This window comes from Strix aluco, chromosome 2 (assembly GCF_031877795.1).
Source record: "Strix aluco isolate bStrAlu1 chromosome 2, bStrAlu1.hap1, whole genome shotgun sequence".
Classification (NCBI taxonomy): Eukaryota; Metazoa; Chordata; class Aves; order Strigiformes; family Strigidae; genus Strix; species Strix aluco.
Window position 1 is genome coordinate 4,609,098 of NC_133932.1, and position 18,864 is coordinate 4,627,961.

General features: G+C 47.8%; 1 protein-coding gene and 1 long non-coding RNA gene across 2 annotated transcripts; one reads left to right on the forward strand and one right to left on the reverse strand.

Moving 5' to 3' along the window:
- Positions 1 to 277: 277 nt before the first annotated feature.
- Positions 278 to 4,657, reverse strand: LOC141920096 (uncharacterized). The gene is made up of 2 exons (XR_012622207.1): positions 4,535 to 4,657; positions 278 to 3,780 (listed from the first exon to the last, which is right to left on the reverse strand). It is a non-coding gene; the product is annotated as an uncharacterized LOC141920096 (long non-coding RNA).
- An 11-nt stretch (positions 4,658 to 4,668) lies between these two features.
- Positions 4,669 to 15,260, forward strand: TEX55 (testis expressed 55). Its single transcript, XM_074816692.1, has 6 exons — positions 4,669 to 4,674; positions 4,778 to 4,843; positions 5,863 to 6,351; positions 6,626 to 6,688; positions 7,385 to 7,468; positions 13,580 to 15,260. Exons 1-6 carry the CDS (start codon positions 4,669 to 4,671, stop codon positions 13,673 to 13,675), a joined length of 804 nt encoding a protein of 267 aa, XP_074672793.1. The 3' UTR covers positions 13,676 to 15,260.
- Positions 15,261 to 18,864: the final 3,604 nt, after the last annotated feature.

Genomic DNA, 18,864 nt, shown 5'->3' on the forward strand with positions numbered 1-18,864 from the left:
CTCCCTCACAAGGGTTTGGCCTCCCAGAAGGTCTATGATTATCTCCCAAGGGAAAGTATAAAACCACGATAGCTTCAGGAATCAGAATGGGACAATTAAAGAATGACAGAAACTGTCCCAGTTAATATCACTGAGGACTTTCTAGTATAATCCCAAATTTGGCTTCTTTAAGCCCCTGAGGAAGAGCAGGTAAGTTTCCAAATGGGGGACAAAGTCTCATTTTCTTGGAGAAGGTTCTCTAAATTAGACACAGATTGAATAGTTTTGACACCTTGGCAAAGAAGCAGCATCCCACATTTTATTATTCATTTTTATCACCTGTAACAGGCATAATAACATTATAAAGTGAGGAGGGAACAAAGTGACAGTGGAAACTTTATTTTTTATAGAAAGGGTTAAATCTAAAGCAGGCTAAGCAGGTTACCAAAGCAAATATTTCCAAACACAGAAGATAATAACGTTTCTTTCCTGCACTGCCAAAGATGGGGCTGAAGGACACCTCAAGGGGTTACCCAGTCCATGCCAATCATCTGTGAAAGAGGTTTGCTTAACCCGCTACAGGTATCTCCCCACTTTCTGAAGCCGTACCTGAGGCGCTCCCTTTTGGCACTGAGCACAGACAACCTGGAGAGCATCCCCTCAAGAAAGGTCTCTCTGTTCTCCACGAACACCTCAGTTTTCAAGAAAGCACCAAATCTTCGGGATTTGGGAGCACACGTTTTCTGTTGGCCCACACCAACGCTCTTGACAGGTCTGACGAGCGCCTGCGAGCTCAGCTTTTGTGGAGGCAAGAACCGCAAAAAGGTCTTGGAGGATGCACTCGAGCCCCTGCGAGCAGCTACGAGGCTCTGCTGCTCTCTGCTGGGAAATGCGGGCAGAGCCCTAGCAAGAGGCTGTACTGGGGGAAGAGCTGGACGGTCTGGCTTGGTCTGCACACAAATTCTCAGGGCTGCCTGTAGGAAAGCAGACACCTTGGTGCAGTCTCCTCCTCAACGTCGCTGGAAGCGGGTCCACGTCAAAGCTGCTGGTGTAGGAGCAGTCTGGACGCCAGTCAGCAGCCCCAGCCCTCCCCACCTCATACAGGAGCCGGCCTTCGCCACATTGCCCTGTTGCGCTTACACCTGCTCTCCTCCCAGCCTGTAATGCATTTACTTTCCCAACAACCCTCTGGAGAGAGGGCAGAGCAGTTACCCCACCACAGGTAAGGAACCAACACGCGGGGCTACTGCGCGACCCCGCCAAAGTCACACAATCACAGAATCATCTCGGTTGGAAAAGACCTTGAAGATCCTCCAGTCCAACCATTAACCTCACACTGACCGTTCTCAACTCCACCAGATCCCTCAGCGCTGGGTCAACCCGACTCTTCAACCCCTCCAGGGATGGGGACTCCCCCCCTGCCCTGGGCAGCCCATTCCAAGATGTCTCTCCAAGGGCCTCTGCTGCTTCCTCGCAGCCTGATTTTTTGATCATTGCTCCGTGCCACAAAGCTGCTCTTTGCTCTCCAGAGCTCAGGAAGGTTTTAACTACGTCTGGCTGCAACCATGCAGAACCACAGGTCAGAGAGTCTCGAAGCCATACCGTGCAGCGAAACACGAGGCCGCAGCCTTGGGTATGGGCTGGGTTGCAGCCTCATGGATCACGGAGCAGGCGAGCTTGCCGCTCCGGCCAGCAACCTCAGTCCAGGAGGAAGCCTAAACCCCAACAGCAGCTCTGGCACAAAGGAGGGGGAAAAATTCCCCAGCCTGGTGCTGACCGGGGCCCTCTTCCCCTTTAAGCAATGACATTTAATTTTCTGATGTGTTTCATCTCATGCATCTCATTATGATTTTCAAGTATTGGATGAGGTGACAGGATTTTAAGACGGGCATTTTCAGGATTTGACTATTTCATATATATATTTACAGCTCAATAAAATAAGAAAAAATATTCAAAGTGAACAGACTGTGGAAAGTGATTTGTTCCAACTCTTCACTGCAGACTTGCAAGAAACCAATCAAAGAGGCTCAGGAGTGGTTTGAGCGTAATTTATTAACCCAAAAGGGGCCGCATTGTTAACCAACATTATTTATAGTGAACAGCTCAACCATCTCTACTGAACAACTGTGTGATACTGCAGGGACAAATGCAATGAGTTACTACACAGATAGGACAAAACCAGCAGCAGATCTTTGTTACAGCTGTTAGAAAAAGTGTCCCCAGGAGACAGACACTGAATCTCTAATAGCTATCTTATTTCTCTGACAATTTATTTAAGTTTTAACTTAACAGCAGGAATGATAGCCACAGTTACACAGTGACTCCCAATAAAGGAGCGTATTGCTGATCTGCAGCTGGTGTTTTCTTATTTATTTCAAAGTCTTTAAGTTCCAGACTTAGCATATGGTGCCATATAAATAATGATATAATAATACGTTTTTGCTTTCCATGTGTACTGGATAGAAAAAAAGCTATGTGATTTATGTTACATGAGCATTGTATTTAAGGCATTATTTGGCTCAGAATTTTTAATGCATTTAAAAATGCATCTTCTGCTTTTTGTAATCTGTTCTTTTGAAAGAATAAACAGAGCAGTGATGTTTATTTAATGGAGTCATTCATCTTACTTCCTTGTACAAAATCCTAGCTTTCCAGCCCCAGCAGCCAGTTCCCTGCAGTAGGCAGTGGGGTTGGAAATGGAGAGATCTGCTGTTTACCAATGAGGCACAGATGAAAGGAAGACACGGGGCTCAAGATTTACCCACAGCAGGACGTTATTTGAAGCCAGCAGGCAGCTGAGAACTGCTTAGTCCCGTTCAGTAAAGGATGGAGAGGAGAAACCCATGGGAGAAGTTCTGCAGGGAGTCATGCTGTGGAGAAAACAGCACTGGGATGGCTCAGCACAAAACTACCCATACACACACAACTGAAAGCAGATGCCTGCTTCAGCTAAAACTGCAACCGCAGTTACTAGAGCACACACTGCCCCCCTGAAGTGTGACAGGGGTGTAACAGTTTACAGTTTTCCTTTCAGACCCTCGATAAACTAGTTCTGTGAGCATTACAGCTGTGCAGGGCAGGGAAGATCTCCTAACTCACACCTCAACTGTTTCTTGACATTGCTGTCTTCGTTTCCAGACTGACTGGCAGCAAGACCTCATCGAGCAAAAACTTCTTCACAGCTACAAGGGTTGCAAATGTCGAGTTTAAACATGCATAGATCGCTGCAGAACAAACAGATTATTTCTAACGGGTGTACAAGACAAACCAGTGAATATTCTGTCTACAAACTTAAGCCTGCTCCATTGGTCCACAGCTCCTGGAGGAAATATGTCAGGGTCCACAAATCAGACTGACAATCCCAAGCACCAGGCAGTATACTGTACCCTCTCCCATCATGTGAGGATGGGATAATCAGTGGAGGTTGACGAATTCAGATCATGAAATCTCCCTGAAAGTCCACCCCACCAACTGCCTAAGACCCTTCAACAATTTTATAGATTTTACCCAGCATCTTTCAAGATCTTTCCACGTGAACACAGATCAAAAAAACTCCACGCTCAAAAAGCCAGCAGTCCCATGCTGTCTGGGATCATCACAATCACATGGGAAAGTGGGAGAGGCAAGATGGTCTCAAAGGGGTTGAAGTAATGACCTGACATCCCATGAATGCAGACAGCAGCGCTCCAGTGCGAGACGATCTGAGTGGTCAGCGTGGCTGAGGATACGGCCAGCGCCTGTCACTGGCCTAGTACCGCAGCAGTGAGGAAGCCGCTTCTCTTAAAAAGTCAACAGCATAACCTGAAAAACACACACACAGAGCTGCTTTGAATGGAAGTGACATCTGTTAGTTTAGCACAGGTTTTGAAGTCCTGTATCTTCCTCCGTCTCACTCCCCGATCAAGCCCCATAGCAGTTTCAGCCACTCAAGTTTCAATCCCGGCTCTTGTCACACTGGAGCGTGAACCAGAGTATTTCAGAAGCCGGTTACTGTGGTAACCCAGCACAGCTTTTATCTTTATTCCTTTCATCTCCTCTTTGGGGGAAACTGTCAATCTGTTTATTTGCTTTTTCTGACGAAGTTCATCATGCAGCACACCATCAGCATCTGTGTAAAGCTGACAAGAGGAGAAAGCACCTCTCACATGAATGTACATGTAAATATTTCTCTCAGCACTCTGCTACCCTACCTCTTGCTTCCCTGCTTCTCTTTACAAGCTATCTGACACATCCTTTTCCGTCTGACCCTCTGTGTACAGCTTGTCTCTGCCTTTCTCCTCCAGGCCTCCTCACTCCCACAGTACTTACTAACAGGACAAGAGCAAACGGCTAGCCTTGGGCTTCATTGCATGCTTTAGAGGAGCACGGCCAGGCCGAAAGCATGCTGGAATTCACAGTGAAGTGACTCAGCTCCCTGCAAAGCGAAAAGCCGGTGGCAGGCTGGGCTATGGGCAACCCTCACACCCTTCCCTCTGCCGAGGGACCCCTCGCTTCCACCAGGCCACAGGCAGCCGGAGGCCCCCCCCCCGAGAACTCGCTGGCTGCTGACACGCACCAAGAGCCCTCTGTGACTGCTGCGGGGGTGGGATAACGCCGACGAGGCGGCCCCCACCAGGCCCAGGCCCAGGCCCAGGCCCAGGCCCTGCCACCGCGGCCCCTCCCCACACGGCACTTCCGCCCTAACCCAAGATGGCAGCGCGGCACTCGCTGCCCACGTGACCCCGGCGGCACCACCTACTGGGACCGGGGGGCGGCGGTTGCCCTGGCAACCTCCCCGGCGTCTTCCGCCTACGGCGAGCGACGAGCGACAGAAGAGGCCGGCGCCGGTGGGAGGCGAAGCGCAACGCTGCTGACTCGGGGGCTGGTGAGGGAGAGCGGCCCCGGCAACCTCTTCCCCCCGCGCACAGCCAGCCCCGGGGGTCCCTCCCGCGCCTTTTCTGGCTGCGCTGTGCCCCCCCCGAGAGCCCCGGCCCGGCCTCCTCCGCCCTCAGGCCCCCGCGGCCTACTGCCTTCTCCCGTCCACCCAATGAAGCGTCCTGAGCCCCCTGCCCCCAGGCACAACACCCCCTTTCCCAAGTACAGGGATGGGTGCCGGTCCTGCCCCCACCACCTGGCCTCCCCCCAGCACCCTGCTTCAGGCAACACAGCTACAACCGGGAACCTTCACTCAGCCGTAGTGGCTCCTGCCTCCTCTGCCCCAGGCAGTTTTGGGATGAGGGGGAGAAATGGGGCGGGACCCCACTTGAACTCAGTCACAGGACTAGGAATGGGAGCATGGGGCATGGGTACAGCATAGTCCACAGCTCAGGGGGGAGATGGGTGAAGCCTATCCAGAGTTCAGCTGCTTGCGCTCAGGGAGCAAGACCAGAGCTGTGCCAAGCAGGAAGACAAACCAGGAGCTGAGGGCAACTGCAGCACAGGCAGGGCAGTGCCCTTAACTAACAGGCACTTGGGCAGAGGGTGCTGATAAGAGGGCTCGCTAACAGTCCCAGACAGGGCAAAAGCAGTGAGTCAGGTCCATCCAAGGGACTCCAGAACCCCAAGGGACTGGGTCCATCCAAGGGACTCCAGAGACAAAACTGCCTACAATATACACCTAGAGTCCCCCTGGGAAAACCAGTCTGTAAGTGAAGATCAGGCACAGGTACACCTACTGCATAGCTCAGACCAGGTCTGAAGGCTTGGGCCTGAGCTTAAATGGAGTTCCTGGGCTCATGGGTAGAAGGTGTGGGTGGGACCAGTCACAGAAGTTAAAGCCTATTAGTGCATGCTCTTAAGAGGGGCTGCAACATATGCGCAGAATGATGCAGTAATTTGATGTATCTGCTCTACAGGGCTACATGTTTAAAATATCCTTTGTTCTTTATTTGTTAAATATTTTAGCAAGAGCCCAACGATCATTCAGAATCTGAAGTGGAGGAATCTAGCATACCACCAGCTGCTGAACCACCTGAGGACCAGACACTTATAGTTGAATCCCCGTCATCACTGGGTGACTTACCTTGGGTGGAAACACCAGCAACTGCAGACCAGCCATCTGTAGTGGAACTGCCAGTGCCTGCAGACCAGCTGGTTGTTGAGAAACCACCAGGTTCTGAGGACCAGTTACCTGTCATTGAATTTCCCTCATCCAGGGGAAACTCACATAAGATCGGATCACCTGTGGATGAACTGCCAGGTTTCAAAGTCGAGATGTACATGTCTGACTCTGCACAGACTGGCAGTGAAACACCTGAGGCTGGGTCATCGGCAACTGTAGTCAAGCCAACAGACACTACATGTGAAATATTGGAGCAACCAATGGTATATGAAGACCCCTTTGAAGTCTCCATTAAGTACATGGAGAAACATAATATTCTGCAGATATTTCAGGTGAAATATCCCTTTCCCTTCTCCCTCCAGAGGCTTGCTTGAGAAGCTGGGCCTAAACTTAGCTTGGACCAAATTATCCCTCCCCCAGATCCCTCCTCGTCCTGTGCTTTCTTGAGCATAAACTTAAACAAAGCAGTAGAAAAGGACCCTTGATCATCTTTGGGGATTGAAAGAGATGCTTGGTTTTTAAAATGCAGCTAGTGTTGGAGCAGAAAGTGCAGCCACCCATCTACCCAAGGATCAATACTTGTTTTCTTCTGTCTCTCTGTCTCAGGAGATCACAGAAAAACTGGTGTACCACAAGCCTGATGACCCCTTGCAGTTCATGTTGCTGCAGGTATGGTATCTTCTTGGGGCTCAGTGGGGACTGTCTGTTGGGGCCACAGCAGAAAGCCAGCTATGCTGAGCACACCAGAAACATGGTCAGCCCATGACTATTTCTCTTACTGTGTCTGCTCACTTGGGAGGAGGAGAAGCACAGAGCAAGAGCAAAGTGCCCAGGGTGCAAGGAGCCACATGTGCTCTAAAAGGAGGAGAGGTGTGGGAGGGCGGGTGTGTGGAAGAGCCGGGTGTGAGAGTTAAAATGGGGTGGATGTGCTCCGGAGGACTGTTAAATAACAGTCCTGAATGAGAGGTGAAGGAAGCTTAGGGACAGAGGTAGGGGCCCTCTCTATCCCTGTGACCATTCTCCAGCTCCCTCTATCCCACACACCCCTATTCAGGAGAGCTGTCTCTTCAGGGTTTTAAAACACAGGAAATTCAGTCAGCAGAGTGAGGCGATAGTTTGGGAACGAGTTAGAAGAAGTGTGGGGAGCTCCTTGGGGAAAGGAGGAGGTTAGAGGAAAGAGCAGACAGAGAAAGAGAGTCTTTTCCTTCAGTGCCCTGTAGTCACTCAGGGTAAGCACCACCTTGGTGATTTGCTGCGAGGTTCATGCTGTACTGAATGCAGAACCAGCAGAGGAATGGCAAGGTCAGTTCTGGGCACCAGTGGTAAGGAAATAGGCTCCCAGATGATCCTTTTCCTTTTGCCCAGGTGCAGTCTATGATGAATGCCAGGCAAGCAAAAATGGAGGGAATATTGGAGGAGAATGAAGATACCGACGTGTTTCTGGAAGAGGTCCCGTGCACTCCTTTTGACTCCTACTGACCTTGCTATTGTGGTATCGCATGGGGCCTTCACAGCACCATGATTTTGTAGTCGTTGGCAGTAACTTGGAACACGTCTGCTTGTATCTCTGTTTCCTGATTTTTCTGTTCTGTGTGCTTGTGCTTCCCCTTGGGTTTAAATCCTGCAACCAAGTATTGGTTTGGATGCACAAACTCAAATCTTAAAGTGTGCATGGACCTGCATGCACATATGGCATGTCTTGAAGAGGCAGGGTTGCTGAACTCTGCAGTCTCTGCATACAAATGCATAAATCCCAAATTTAGGCCACCTGTAGATTCTGCTTTTCTGTGCAGGGCAACTTCACATCTCAGACAATGCAAGCACAAAAGCAAGTATAATTAAAAAGCAGCCCTGGACGACCCACAGTCCTCTCCTTTTTCATGCTGCGTTGGTGGCTTACTGTCTCCAGCTATGCAGCAGCACCAGTGCCCATCTCATACTTTGAGAGGCTGGGTCTGTGGCTTTCCCACTGCCCCCAGGGCTCCTCTGATGCAAGAAGCTGTCTCTCTGCCTCTTCCACACACTGGGCACAGCTGCCTCACCCTTAACCATCCCTGCTGGGTTCCGATCACTCTGCTTTTTGGGGTTGTCCTGCTTGTATCATTGCAAGTACAGTGTGTATTTTGATAAACTGAACAGTAAAGCAACAGTTGCATGCACCCTCTGGGGCTTCAGAAGGCATTGTCACTCAGGAATGTGGGAGGTGAATAAAACCAAACAAACCAAAAAAAAAAAGCACTGGTAGCCCAGAAAATTCAGAGTCAAGGTACACTTGGCAAACACATAATACGAACTGCTTTTGATTCTCAAAACACTTACAATCCTCATTTTTGTACTATCCAAGTGTCTGTTTCCACCCTGTAAAGAAAGATTGTCTTTCTTTTTCTTGTCTCTTGCCTGAAGATTATTGAAAATGTGCAACAGAGCATGCTGTTATTTTGGCTTCATTTCATGTGTATGTGCAGTAGATGCCAGAAAGTTTTTTGTCACTACAGACTTTTCTCTTTTTTAGGCAAGTGCTCTGATTTTCTGACGGATGGTAGTGTATTCCCAAATGACTGTCTCTATGTCTATGAAGAGAGCACCATAGAAACTTATCTTCCATCTATCTAATTTCAGCTAGAAGTCTGATGATTAGGTTGTGTGATACGCCACAGCAGAGCCTGGGCCCAAAGAGTCTGTGAATAACAGAGGCAAGCATTTGGCATACAAATTCTGTGTCTGAGAAAAGTTGCCTTTCTACCTAAGGTTCTCAAAAAAGATCAGTTAACTCATGTGTTTCCAGGTTAAAGGCAGGTAAGCACCCCTGTCGTTCACAGGACAGGAATGTTTTCAAGGTTATTGTGAGCCTAAAGATGGCTCAAGATTCAGATAAAATCTTCATGGGCTTTATAAGAAGTTTGATGTAGACTTAGGCATCTAGGTCCTGCAGTGAGATGCTTTGGAAAGCCTCACTTTCTTCAGCAACTGGAAGAATTGGACACTTAATGAAACAGACTGGTTTTCATCCTGATATATTTTTGATCAAGAATTTATAAGCAGCCCTGTGCACACATGCCCTGTGAATGTAAAAGAAGTGCTAATGCACCTCTGTGAAACAGGGAATGCATGGAAGATGAAGATAGTGGCTGAAGCCTTTTCACCTCTATGGTGACTTGTTTTCCCAAGAGATGGAGAAGTTGGCATGTCTTTGAATTTTCTTGTAGAATAGGATCAGGGTGCTTTTGGGTACAGCCTTAGCTGTGAATTTCTCTTTTGTGTATTATATTTTGTTGTTCTCTTTTACTTATGAAAAAACTTTTGACTTGTAATATGTTCTCAGACTATAGGTCTGTGCCCTCAACTTCATGTCACCATTAAGGGAGTTATCTAAGGAAATATCCTCAATTTCTCTTTCAGATAAGTTGAATTGGGATGGAAAGTAGTCTTCTTACAGATGACAGAAGTTCTGCAAGAGAGGCCCTACCCAGTGTTCCTCAGCAATCTCAGGGCCAAAATTTTCCTTTCATGGCCTGGCCACCTTATCTCATGCTAATAAATTTGCTCCATGGTAGCAAGAAGTCCTCCCCAGTGCATGTAAGAGAGTTGATCAGATCTGAGCAGGGTCTTTGACCTTGGGGAACTCATCATGAGCTGAGGAGAAATATCACCTCCTTCTCCTCAAGCATTTCAAATGTTTGGATTGTATTTTGAGCTGCATTTTTTCAAGGAAAAAAGTCCCAGAACTTAGTTTAATAAAAACAAAAAAGCATCCTCCAGAAGGTGCGCAGGTTATTGTGTTTAAGCTAATGCCACACAGCTGTCCTTTTTGATTTGCTTCAGAAAAATACACCTTAGCTCTAGAAAAGTCCTACCTCACATTAAGGCACTAATGCACCACTGCTGTTTGTGTGTATGAAGGCTTTTCTGTGGCGAAGAAAAGGAGAAAAGTTATGTTTAAAATGGCAACATTTATTGTAGTCTTAATTCCAGAATGATTGTCCCTTTTCCATAATTTCTGTCCCAAACCATTGGATCCGTGTTTCTTCTTCATAAGTGGACATTTATCAACATGACATTAAACTGTCATTAAATTTCTTGCCTTGGGTGCTCTGAAGGAATTAACAGTTCAGTGTGTGTAACCGAAACTATTCCATATAAGTCCTTATAGTACACTAGTCACAGTATATTTGAATGTCCTCCAGTAGTGTGCTAAGCAACGTGACTAACATCTGTTGTTTGTTCTTTCTCCTCTCCACAAGGGACATGTCTGTGCACTGAAGTGCATTCTTTTTAAAAGGGTGGTTTGTTTTTTTACCCACACCTGTGTACTGCTGTGTGCTTGTAATGGATAGGGATAGGTCATGGAGTGGAAGGTGGGGAGATTGGAGGTAATTTGTAGTTCCCAAGGGTGTTTCCTCTGTATTTTGAGCTGGGCACTGAGAAAGTGCAGTATTTTCCCAGGCAAGATTTTTTGTTGACCCATGGACTGGCACAGAAGCGTGACATCCAGTTCAGCTGCCAAATAGCATGATCTTATGATGTGCAGACCGTTTCTGTTGTGAACCTTATCCTCCCCCAGAAGCAGGATGTGGAGGGGCCAACCAGAAGGAAAGCGTACTCACGGTGAAATAGGTGTCTTTTGAATCAAAGCGTCAGTTTCTTTTTCTTCCATCTCTGTACAGAACTTAAAATGACTCAGATGCCCCAAGCAATAGTAAAGTTGCCTGTGTGCTACATCCAACTGATGGAAAAAAAAAAATGTTGTAACTGCTGATTACAGATCCTTTGAAAAGTTCACAGAGACTGCTCTGCTTCTTGGATAGGCGGAGGGCAGAAGCAGGATAGCTCTTCAATGGCCAACTACTTATAGCATGAGACATTTCACTGTGACTCACTGGATATGAATCATCGCTACATAACACCAACTTTAAGCTAGTTTAATGCCACTGATTTCAAAGTTTCACAATCACGTGAAACTCGAAGTACGCAGCACCAACTATTCAGAGCTTGCATGTATGAAACGGAAGAAACTAACCTCTGGGTAGAGCCCGACAAAGAGTTTCACGCAAGACAGAGCTCAAGCTGAAGACTGGAGAATGTGGGAGTGCTTGGAAAGGGAATATACCGGGGCAAATTGATCAAAGCCTGTCTGACATGCCTTCAGGTTGTATTCAAGGAAAAGCTTCTCTTGACCATTCTTTCCGCCAGATGAAATGCAGAAGAAAAAGAAGAAACATTCCCCTAAAGTCAGGCATCAATATCTATGGCTGCATTCCTTTTTTGGGACTGCCTTCATAGGCAACATGGATGTAGCAGCATCACCAAAAGTTTGTGGCTGTGTCTCAACATACACAAATGAAAAGGGGAACCTTGAGTCGCTGAGGTGGCAAGGGTTGCATGGACAGTCACTTGCCGTCTTCTCCCGGGGAAAGGTGGTGGGCTGGAATGTCACTGCAGAACAGCTGATGTTAGGCAAAGCAATCCCAAGAGATTTCTATACGCATAATTCAAGACTGGAAACTGACTGCAGACGCTGCAGGAGTTGGTCTGTATTACAAATGCCTAGTTGGAATGAATGGAGTGGCTCTTCCTTTTTCCCTCAAGGCGATGATCTCAAGTCCCCATGCAACTCCTTACAGGAGGGAAGAGCTCACCCCCCTTTGTCACAGACCGTCAGGCACTAGGAAGGTCATTTCCATGGCATATTCATGCAGGAGTCTGGGGTAAACTAAAATAGGAGAAACTGTTGGTGTCATTTCATAAACTGCAGTGAAATAATACCAAGGAAGAAACAAACTATGAGATGGACTCACTTGCTTTTTTGTGTTGTTACTTACTTTGAGACCAAAATTAGCCTCTTGTTCATGTCACTCATTAAAGTGGCAAGAGATGGATGAACACGGGGCTACACAGAGCCGGACTAATGAAGGTGCACCAGCTCTCAAGTACAGTTCATAAAGTAAAAAGGTAGGCAATGTAGCTAAAGGAGTACAACACACAGTTTACACTGACCATGAAAACTTCACTATAGACTTACAAGCCTTTAAGGCAAATGTCTTATTTGGAATCACCTGGTCCAACACTTAAAAAATTCTTTTATGAACTAGGAGCCAGGATCCACATTATGGTTAGGGAGTTTGTAAGAACAAGAGGTGACCTCTGTCCTTCCTCCTTCCCGTCCCTCAGTTTATCTTCTAGTATAAAACAGGAAACAGGGGTGAATGAAGACATGTGGAATAGCACAACTGTTTGTTAATGGGAAAAATGCATGTCATACCAGCCCTTGAAGAAAAACAGTTCCCACCTCGAGGAGCTTTGGGTGTTTGGACAGATGAGTAGATATTAGGGAGAAGGCTGTATTAAATGCAGGCAAGTGGTCAGAGAGCCAAAGATTTTTAACAGTCACTCAAAGTTGCATAAACACCGTGATCATCACAGGAGTGCCTTTGAAGAGCAGTGATGCCTGCTCTATCCCACTATTGTTTAAGCATCCCCTTGAGTTTAACATAATATCCTGCCTCTTTGGAAGCAGATTCAGGGAAGAACAGTGTTGCCAGTTTGCTGAAACCCCACAGTACTGAAAGCAAGTACTGCCCGTTGGAGAACCCAGCTTTTGGCGCTGTTGTTTGAATCCTTGGTACCGTGACAGCTATCTTGAGAGACTCCTTGACCACAGAATGATGCCGTGATGCTGGTATATGTTTGACGTGGCAGATAGGAGTGCATATGGGAGAAGCTCAGCCTGTTGCTGGGATTAACAGCTCCCTACTTTTTGCCCTTTTAGATGTCTAAATGTTTCCAAATGAAGATCAAAGCTCTTTAGGAAGGTGAGAGCTGGGCAGGGTCCAGCACAACTATAGGTAGAATTACTTTTCGTAGTTACCTTTCATAGACCTCTTAGAAGTTGTTCATAAACCTTCCTGGCTTTTCAGAAATCATGTGTTGAAAAACAGCGCTTGAGTAGTAGGTTAAAAAGCATCTGGAAGAAAAAGGGTGAAACTTAACTTTTCCTATGTGTGCCCATGAGAGGGCAGCACAGACCGGCTGAGCCTTCGCTAAAGGCGATTAAGAGGCAGGGAGACTAACTCGAGAGTTTATGTCCAGCCGTGGAGTAGCTACAAGTAGAGGAGAAAAGGTCCGTGTAAAAGGGTTGGATGGTCCAAAGCACAGCTCCATCCATCGCCCACCCGAAACTAAAGCGCAGGTTCAGCTAGGTGCAGGATTAACTGGGTCAAACCCCAGGTGCACGACAGGGTCTGAATCTCACAGACTTCTCAGGGAAGTTTCCAGTTAGTTACTGAAACCTTAAAAGAGAGTTTCAGAGGAGGAATATTGGACAGTGCCTACAATTCTGTCAAAGCAATGAGTTGGTGTGAGACCTCAACCACACCCTTGCCCAGGCAGAGCCTGTCACCCAGGAGTGCTATAAACTCGCCTAAGGCATGCATGCTATTTATTTCCATCCCAGTGCTCCTAAACACTGCACCAGCCAACACCCCTCTGCTATTCCCCTTTCCTCCTCCTGCCGAGACTTTTTCGATGCAGCTTTAACATGACTGTCCTCCCTCTTTCTCTCAGGTGCTGCAGCCCTCTGGCAAGGTGGATGGTGGAGATGCTGAGATGAGACATGCTTGCTGCACTTGGCTTACAGCAAGGGTGTTGGAAACTATATAGTGACAGGCAACCGTATGTAGATGGCAGTGCTCCACTGCCAGCACGTTACAGCCTCCCAGATGGGAGAGAAGCAGCTAATGCAGAGGAGGCAAGCAGGATGGATTTGGGAGGAATGAGGTATCCCCAAACACCCTTCAATAATGAGCTGGAACAATTAATGTGAACAAATTTCTTTGGCGCCTTGCAAACAAGCAGTAAAGGTCCCCAAATCAGACCTCTTCTTTCTACTGTGTTGTGGCTCATGACTGACACACAGTATTTTGGAGGAAAGGTTTTTAACCATTAGCAAGAGCAATGCAGTCACTGAGTCCAGGCAGAACAGCTTGTTCCCAGTCTGTTAGATGAAATTCAGCTGAACCACCAGCACCAAAGACCATCACAGTGCCAAGGCCATTCAGGAGGCAGGACCACATCCTAACAGATACCTCAACACTGACATATGCAGTATTTCAGAGGCCCTAAAGCCATCAAACTCACAACCAAGAGCAATACGGAGACACTTTCTAGCAGACTTTCCCTGGACATCATCAGCCTTTTAAAGAAACACAAGCAGAGAATTTCTGTCTTCTCAAAAGTCTTTTCTCCTGCTATGTATTTTGCAAAATCCCAGGCAATCCTTTGCCCAGGCACAGATTTCTAGCCTTCTGTGAGCCTTCCCTGTGGTCAGGCTCCTGTTCAGAGCGAGCTGGCCTGCCCTCATCCAAAGATGAAATTCAAAAGGAAACTACATTGCACTTCCTGACCCTTTTATGCCATCGAGGGTGTTGGCTGGGCAGCACCATTCTTGCAGGGCTTGTCTCCCCTTCCCTGCCAGGAGAAACTGCTGCCGGTGGGAGGGGAGCTGGGGCAGGGCTTGACTTCAGGGGTCCCCCAGGCTCCTCCGTGCTCCTTTTATCTTCTAGTCTCTCTGTGTACAAAAATGTGACCTGTAGGTTGCTGAAACGCTTAGGTGAGTTCAGCAGCTCTAAGATGCAGATATTTTGGTTTGGGTTTTCCTTTGCAGAAATTAGCCTCAGGCCTGTGATGAGGCTCTCCTACGAATTTCCTTCGTAGTCAGCAGAGTAAGAGAGGCATCCTTAGGGGGAGATTTAGAGACCAAATCCCTCTCAATGTGTACATGAAGGCACCCTGAGGGTCTTCTTTATTAACAGTAGTAGCAGCCAATAGAGATTAGCCTTTATAAACATCCACTATTTCTCTAAGCTTTTGGGTTGAGACCACTGAGGAAGGGAGCCACAGCAGCTGGCCTAACTGTTAACAGTAGGGTACTGAGATTTAATTTGCTACTGCCTTTACCCACATGTGCAAACTTCACTATGAGCACTAGCCCAAAATTCCCTGGGGAAGCAGTTCCCCGCCTAAACCCAGTTCTTTACCAGACAGAGCAGCTTCCTCCAAGTTGTTTGTCCTTTCTGCTTGCTCGGTTGTCAGAAGGAGAAGAAACAGTCTCTTCTGAAAGGCTGAAAGTACAGATTTTCATTCTATCACACCATTCCAGTTGCTTGGGCTTTATGCAAACACACAAAATTGCAAGTGTTAACAACACCAAAATACAGCCATGGTTATAAACTCATGAATAAAACTATCCTACAAAATCGGAAAAATAAGGTGCATGCCTCTCCTTCCCCCAAATATTAAGAAACCCCAATCCTTGAGAGCACGCTTTATAACACCCTTCTTAGGAATGAAGAGTGCAATGCCATATTAATGGGTGGATTATGCATTGCCAAATGCAAAATACCAGGATTACCAGTGTCACAAAGATGCCTGTATCTGGGTTTTCTGTAACGCTCTTCACCAAGGTATCTGAGGTTTTAGAAAGAAGTTACTTACTGCATTCCACATTATACTAAATATATACATACAGTTCTGCTTTTCAGTCTATATGTTTGCAGGCTTAGCTGGAGTGGCTAGCCCAGCGACCCGCTGGTTTATCCTAACCCCCTATAATTAGTCCATGGTTGTTGCTAACGGTATGCCATTTGTCTTCCCACACTCAGCACTGTTTGGTAAACAATTTCAGGGACAGAGTTCTTCTCCCCTGATCTCCCTAGGTGGTGTTCACGTATTTATTCTCTGCACCCCACAGTTACTCCTCTCTCTTGAGGCTGAGAGGTATAGAAACGGCAAAAAAAAGGGCAAAAATGTTGCAGAAAGGGGGAGGCAGCTGTAGCTAAAGCCACGACCTGGCTGGGGAGGCAGGAGGCAAGGCTGGCACAAGGCCAGGCCAGCTGCAAACCCGAGGGGTGCAGCGGACATCTGTCCCCCATAGCCCACATCCTCGCCCCTTGTGCGGATACGCCAAGATGGGAGAGGAGGTGGCCGCGAGGAATTCCCTTCTCCTCCGGGGAGGAGCTGGCTCCCGGCCATGGCACGTGGAGGGCTTGGGTGGCTGGTGCAAGCCTCAACCCCAAATCTGGCTGAGGGAAGGAAGGTCAAACTATGGACGGGGAAGCAGCTGTTTACAGCCCTCCCGGGAATGCAGGAGCAAAGCCAGGTGGCAGGAATTGGGGCTGGGGCCGCTGGCAGCAGTGCCCTCAGGGGGAGGTCACTGACCCAACCGGTGAGGTGGGGACTCTGCCAGGAAAGGCGGCAGCCCCTCCGCTCATGGGCAGCACCTTTGCAGCACGCTGCGGCAGCGATGCTCTGTGCCGTGCACTGTTGCTGCACGCTGGACGGACAATCATCGAAAAAGTCCCTCTCCCTGGGACAAACAGACGGTGTGTGTCAAGCTGAAGCTGTGCGTGGGTGCACAGGCTCGGCCAACACTGCAGCCACACTGCTAGGGATGTGGGATTTCCTGAGCCCTCTTCCTTAACCATGAGACCAGATCTTCCTGTGCAACATTGCAAATGTATTTAGGAGCCTCCTGTTCGTGGATAGAAGTGGTTCCTTCATGATGCTGGCATGAGGCGGTCACAGAAATGACTCCTGGGACCCTGCTGCTTTGGCCATAACCTCCTTTTCCTCCCTGTGTGCTCTCGCCCTCCCTAAATCCTCTCTCTCACATTCTCTCATTCTTTAATCAGTATTTCCATGCTATGGAGAAATGAAATTCAAAGGATGCAGGAAGGTGAAAAAGTATTCTTAGAGGTTAGGAGCAGGGCCAGCCCTTTGGAATTTCTCACAGCATCCAATCAGCCCCTTCAGAATCTTTGTTCTCGCTTTGGGTATCATCCAGCATCCCTCCCATGCCAATTTTGAAAAAACACATACTTCGTGACAGGCGTGTTCTCACATTGCCCCGTCACCCATAGAACACGTTGATATAGTCAAGTGATAGATCTCCTGAGAAACTTCATTTTCCACCTCCATCTGAAAATGGGCCAGGCTGTGGCCTCAGCATCTGACTGTGCCTCCAAATGAAACCCCGAACTGCAGCGTGTCTTCACACCCAAGCCAGCACTTTGCCTTTAACCCACACGCAATAGAGGTGAGCACATATATGGACCTATATCTGGATACACCTGAGGAAAGCACATGCATGTATGGATTTGTACGTGTGCATATCCATGTGTGCGTACGTATGGCTCTGTGAGGGGATGTGTGCACTCGTGAGTTTGTAGCTTTCACAAGTGCAAGAGTTTGCACAGATGTGTGGTCTGGCTATACAGAGGTGTTGGGACATTCTCCACCGAGGTATGACAGTGCAGATGCAGACCTACAGGGGAGGCTAAAGCAGCTGCTGGCACCCCACTGGAAGTGCCCGTGGTGGCACCTGGGCTGCCCACCACATGGTTTGTCAGCCCCACTGCACTCCCTTGCTCAGGCCTCTCTGTCTGACCCTCTGCTCTGCACACACACTCAGGCAGACTCAGAGTCTGACCTTATTAACACACACCAAAAAAAGCACAAACAAACAAAACCCCCATCCTGACTCTCTCCATCCCAATACCAAATTTCTCTCCAGATATCACCAAAATTATTCTTACCCACTAAACCAGATTAACAACAAGCTGTGAGCAGTCAAATGGTGATGGCAGCTCAGGACTGACCACCACCCTCCCCAGCCTTACCCACTCTTCCAGCCCAAACAAGGATTCACGTGAACACCCTTTTGCAGCTTCCCGGACAGGGCTACAGAGCAGCAAGAGCTCAGCCACACCAGGGCTCTCACCCAACCGCTGCTCTCAGTGCTGGTGACTGGCAAGACTACGAACTTCACTACCAGCTTCCCCTTCCCTCTCTCCACTTTCCTCATCTTCTTTTCCCAAAACAGCATTTCTACACTTGCTGCCTCTTTTCTCCTCCCAGCTGAGATGTGGTGGGGTGTCTTATCATGGCCCCATGACCAGCCAAGCTGTGATGCTCAGAAGATGCCAGCTGCTCTCAACGTCCAGCAGCGAAGATGGTGTCAAATGCCTTTTCTCCCCAGGACTGCTGAAAGATGGGGTAGCAACTGCACCAAAATAGACTTCACATGTTGTAGGGGGCACAAATAATGGGCAAGCAGGTCTGAGTTATTTAGACAAATCTTCATCCCTACTCTTGAGCACCCAAGTGACAAATTTCTTGTCCCTCTCTACTAGATCAGGATGGCTGCAATGACTGGGTCTTCTTTTGCCTATTGGTTTGATACCTCATGGAGCTGGAAATGCTAAAAGCACTGTCCTTTCCTCAGGGTGAAATCTTATGGGGATCTCATGGGAGAGCTCATGGATCTCTCTTCAGCTGTCTCCAAGTACCAAGTGGTTCCATAAAACATTAGAGCTATTGCAGTTGTCACTTATTTCTCACAAGATATTTGCAAGGATGACTACCAAGGATATATATATATATAGTCTTTTGATGCTTGCTTCTGACTTGTGAAGGGCTGTAAAAACACAGAGGTCCCATCACCCTTCCCAAGTCCATTATTCATGTGGCTGGTTTTTGCACCAGCAGATGAAGAACACCGAGCACAAGCACCTGCGCCTTTGCCAGAGACTTACTCAAGGCTCCAGTAACGGGAATCATGACTTTTGGCAGACTTGTACTGCAATGGCTGAGGGACAGGAAGGTGAGAGGCATTCCTTTTCTGCTGTGCTCCTTAGCCTCAGCCCCTCTCAGTTCATCACAGGCCAATTAATATATATGTCTGTGCTTGACTTTGCTCAGTCTTAATAAAACTGAATGTGTAAAAATCCAGCCCAAGGAAATGCAACAATCTCCCCACTTTTCATGTTATCCAGTGTCTTGCAGAGTAGCCA

Coding starts and splice junctions, on each gene's coding strand:
- TEX55 (XM_074816692.1), top strand. Junction 4,844..5,862: donor CGCTGCTGACTCGGGGGCTG/GTGAGGGAGAGC, acceptor TAAATATTTTAG/CAAGAGCCCAACGATCATTC. Junction 6,352..6,625: donor ATATTCTGCAGATATTTCAG/GTGAAATATCCC, acceptor TCTCTGTCTCAG/GAGATCACAGAAAAACTGGT.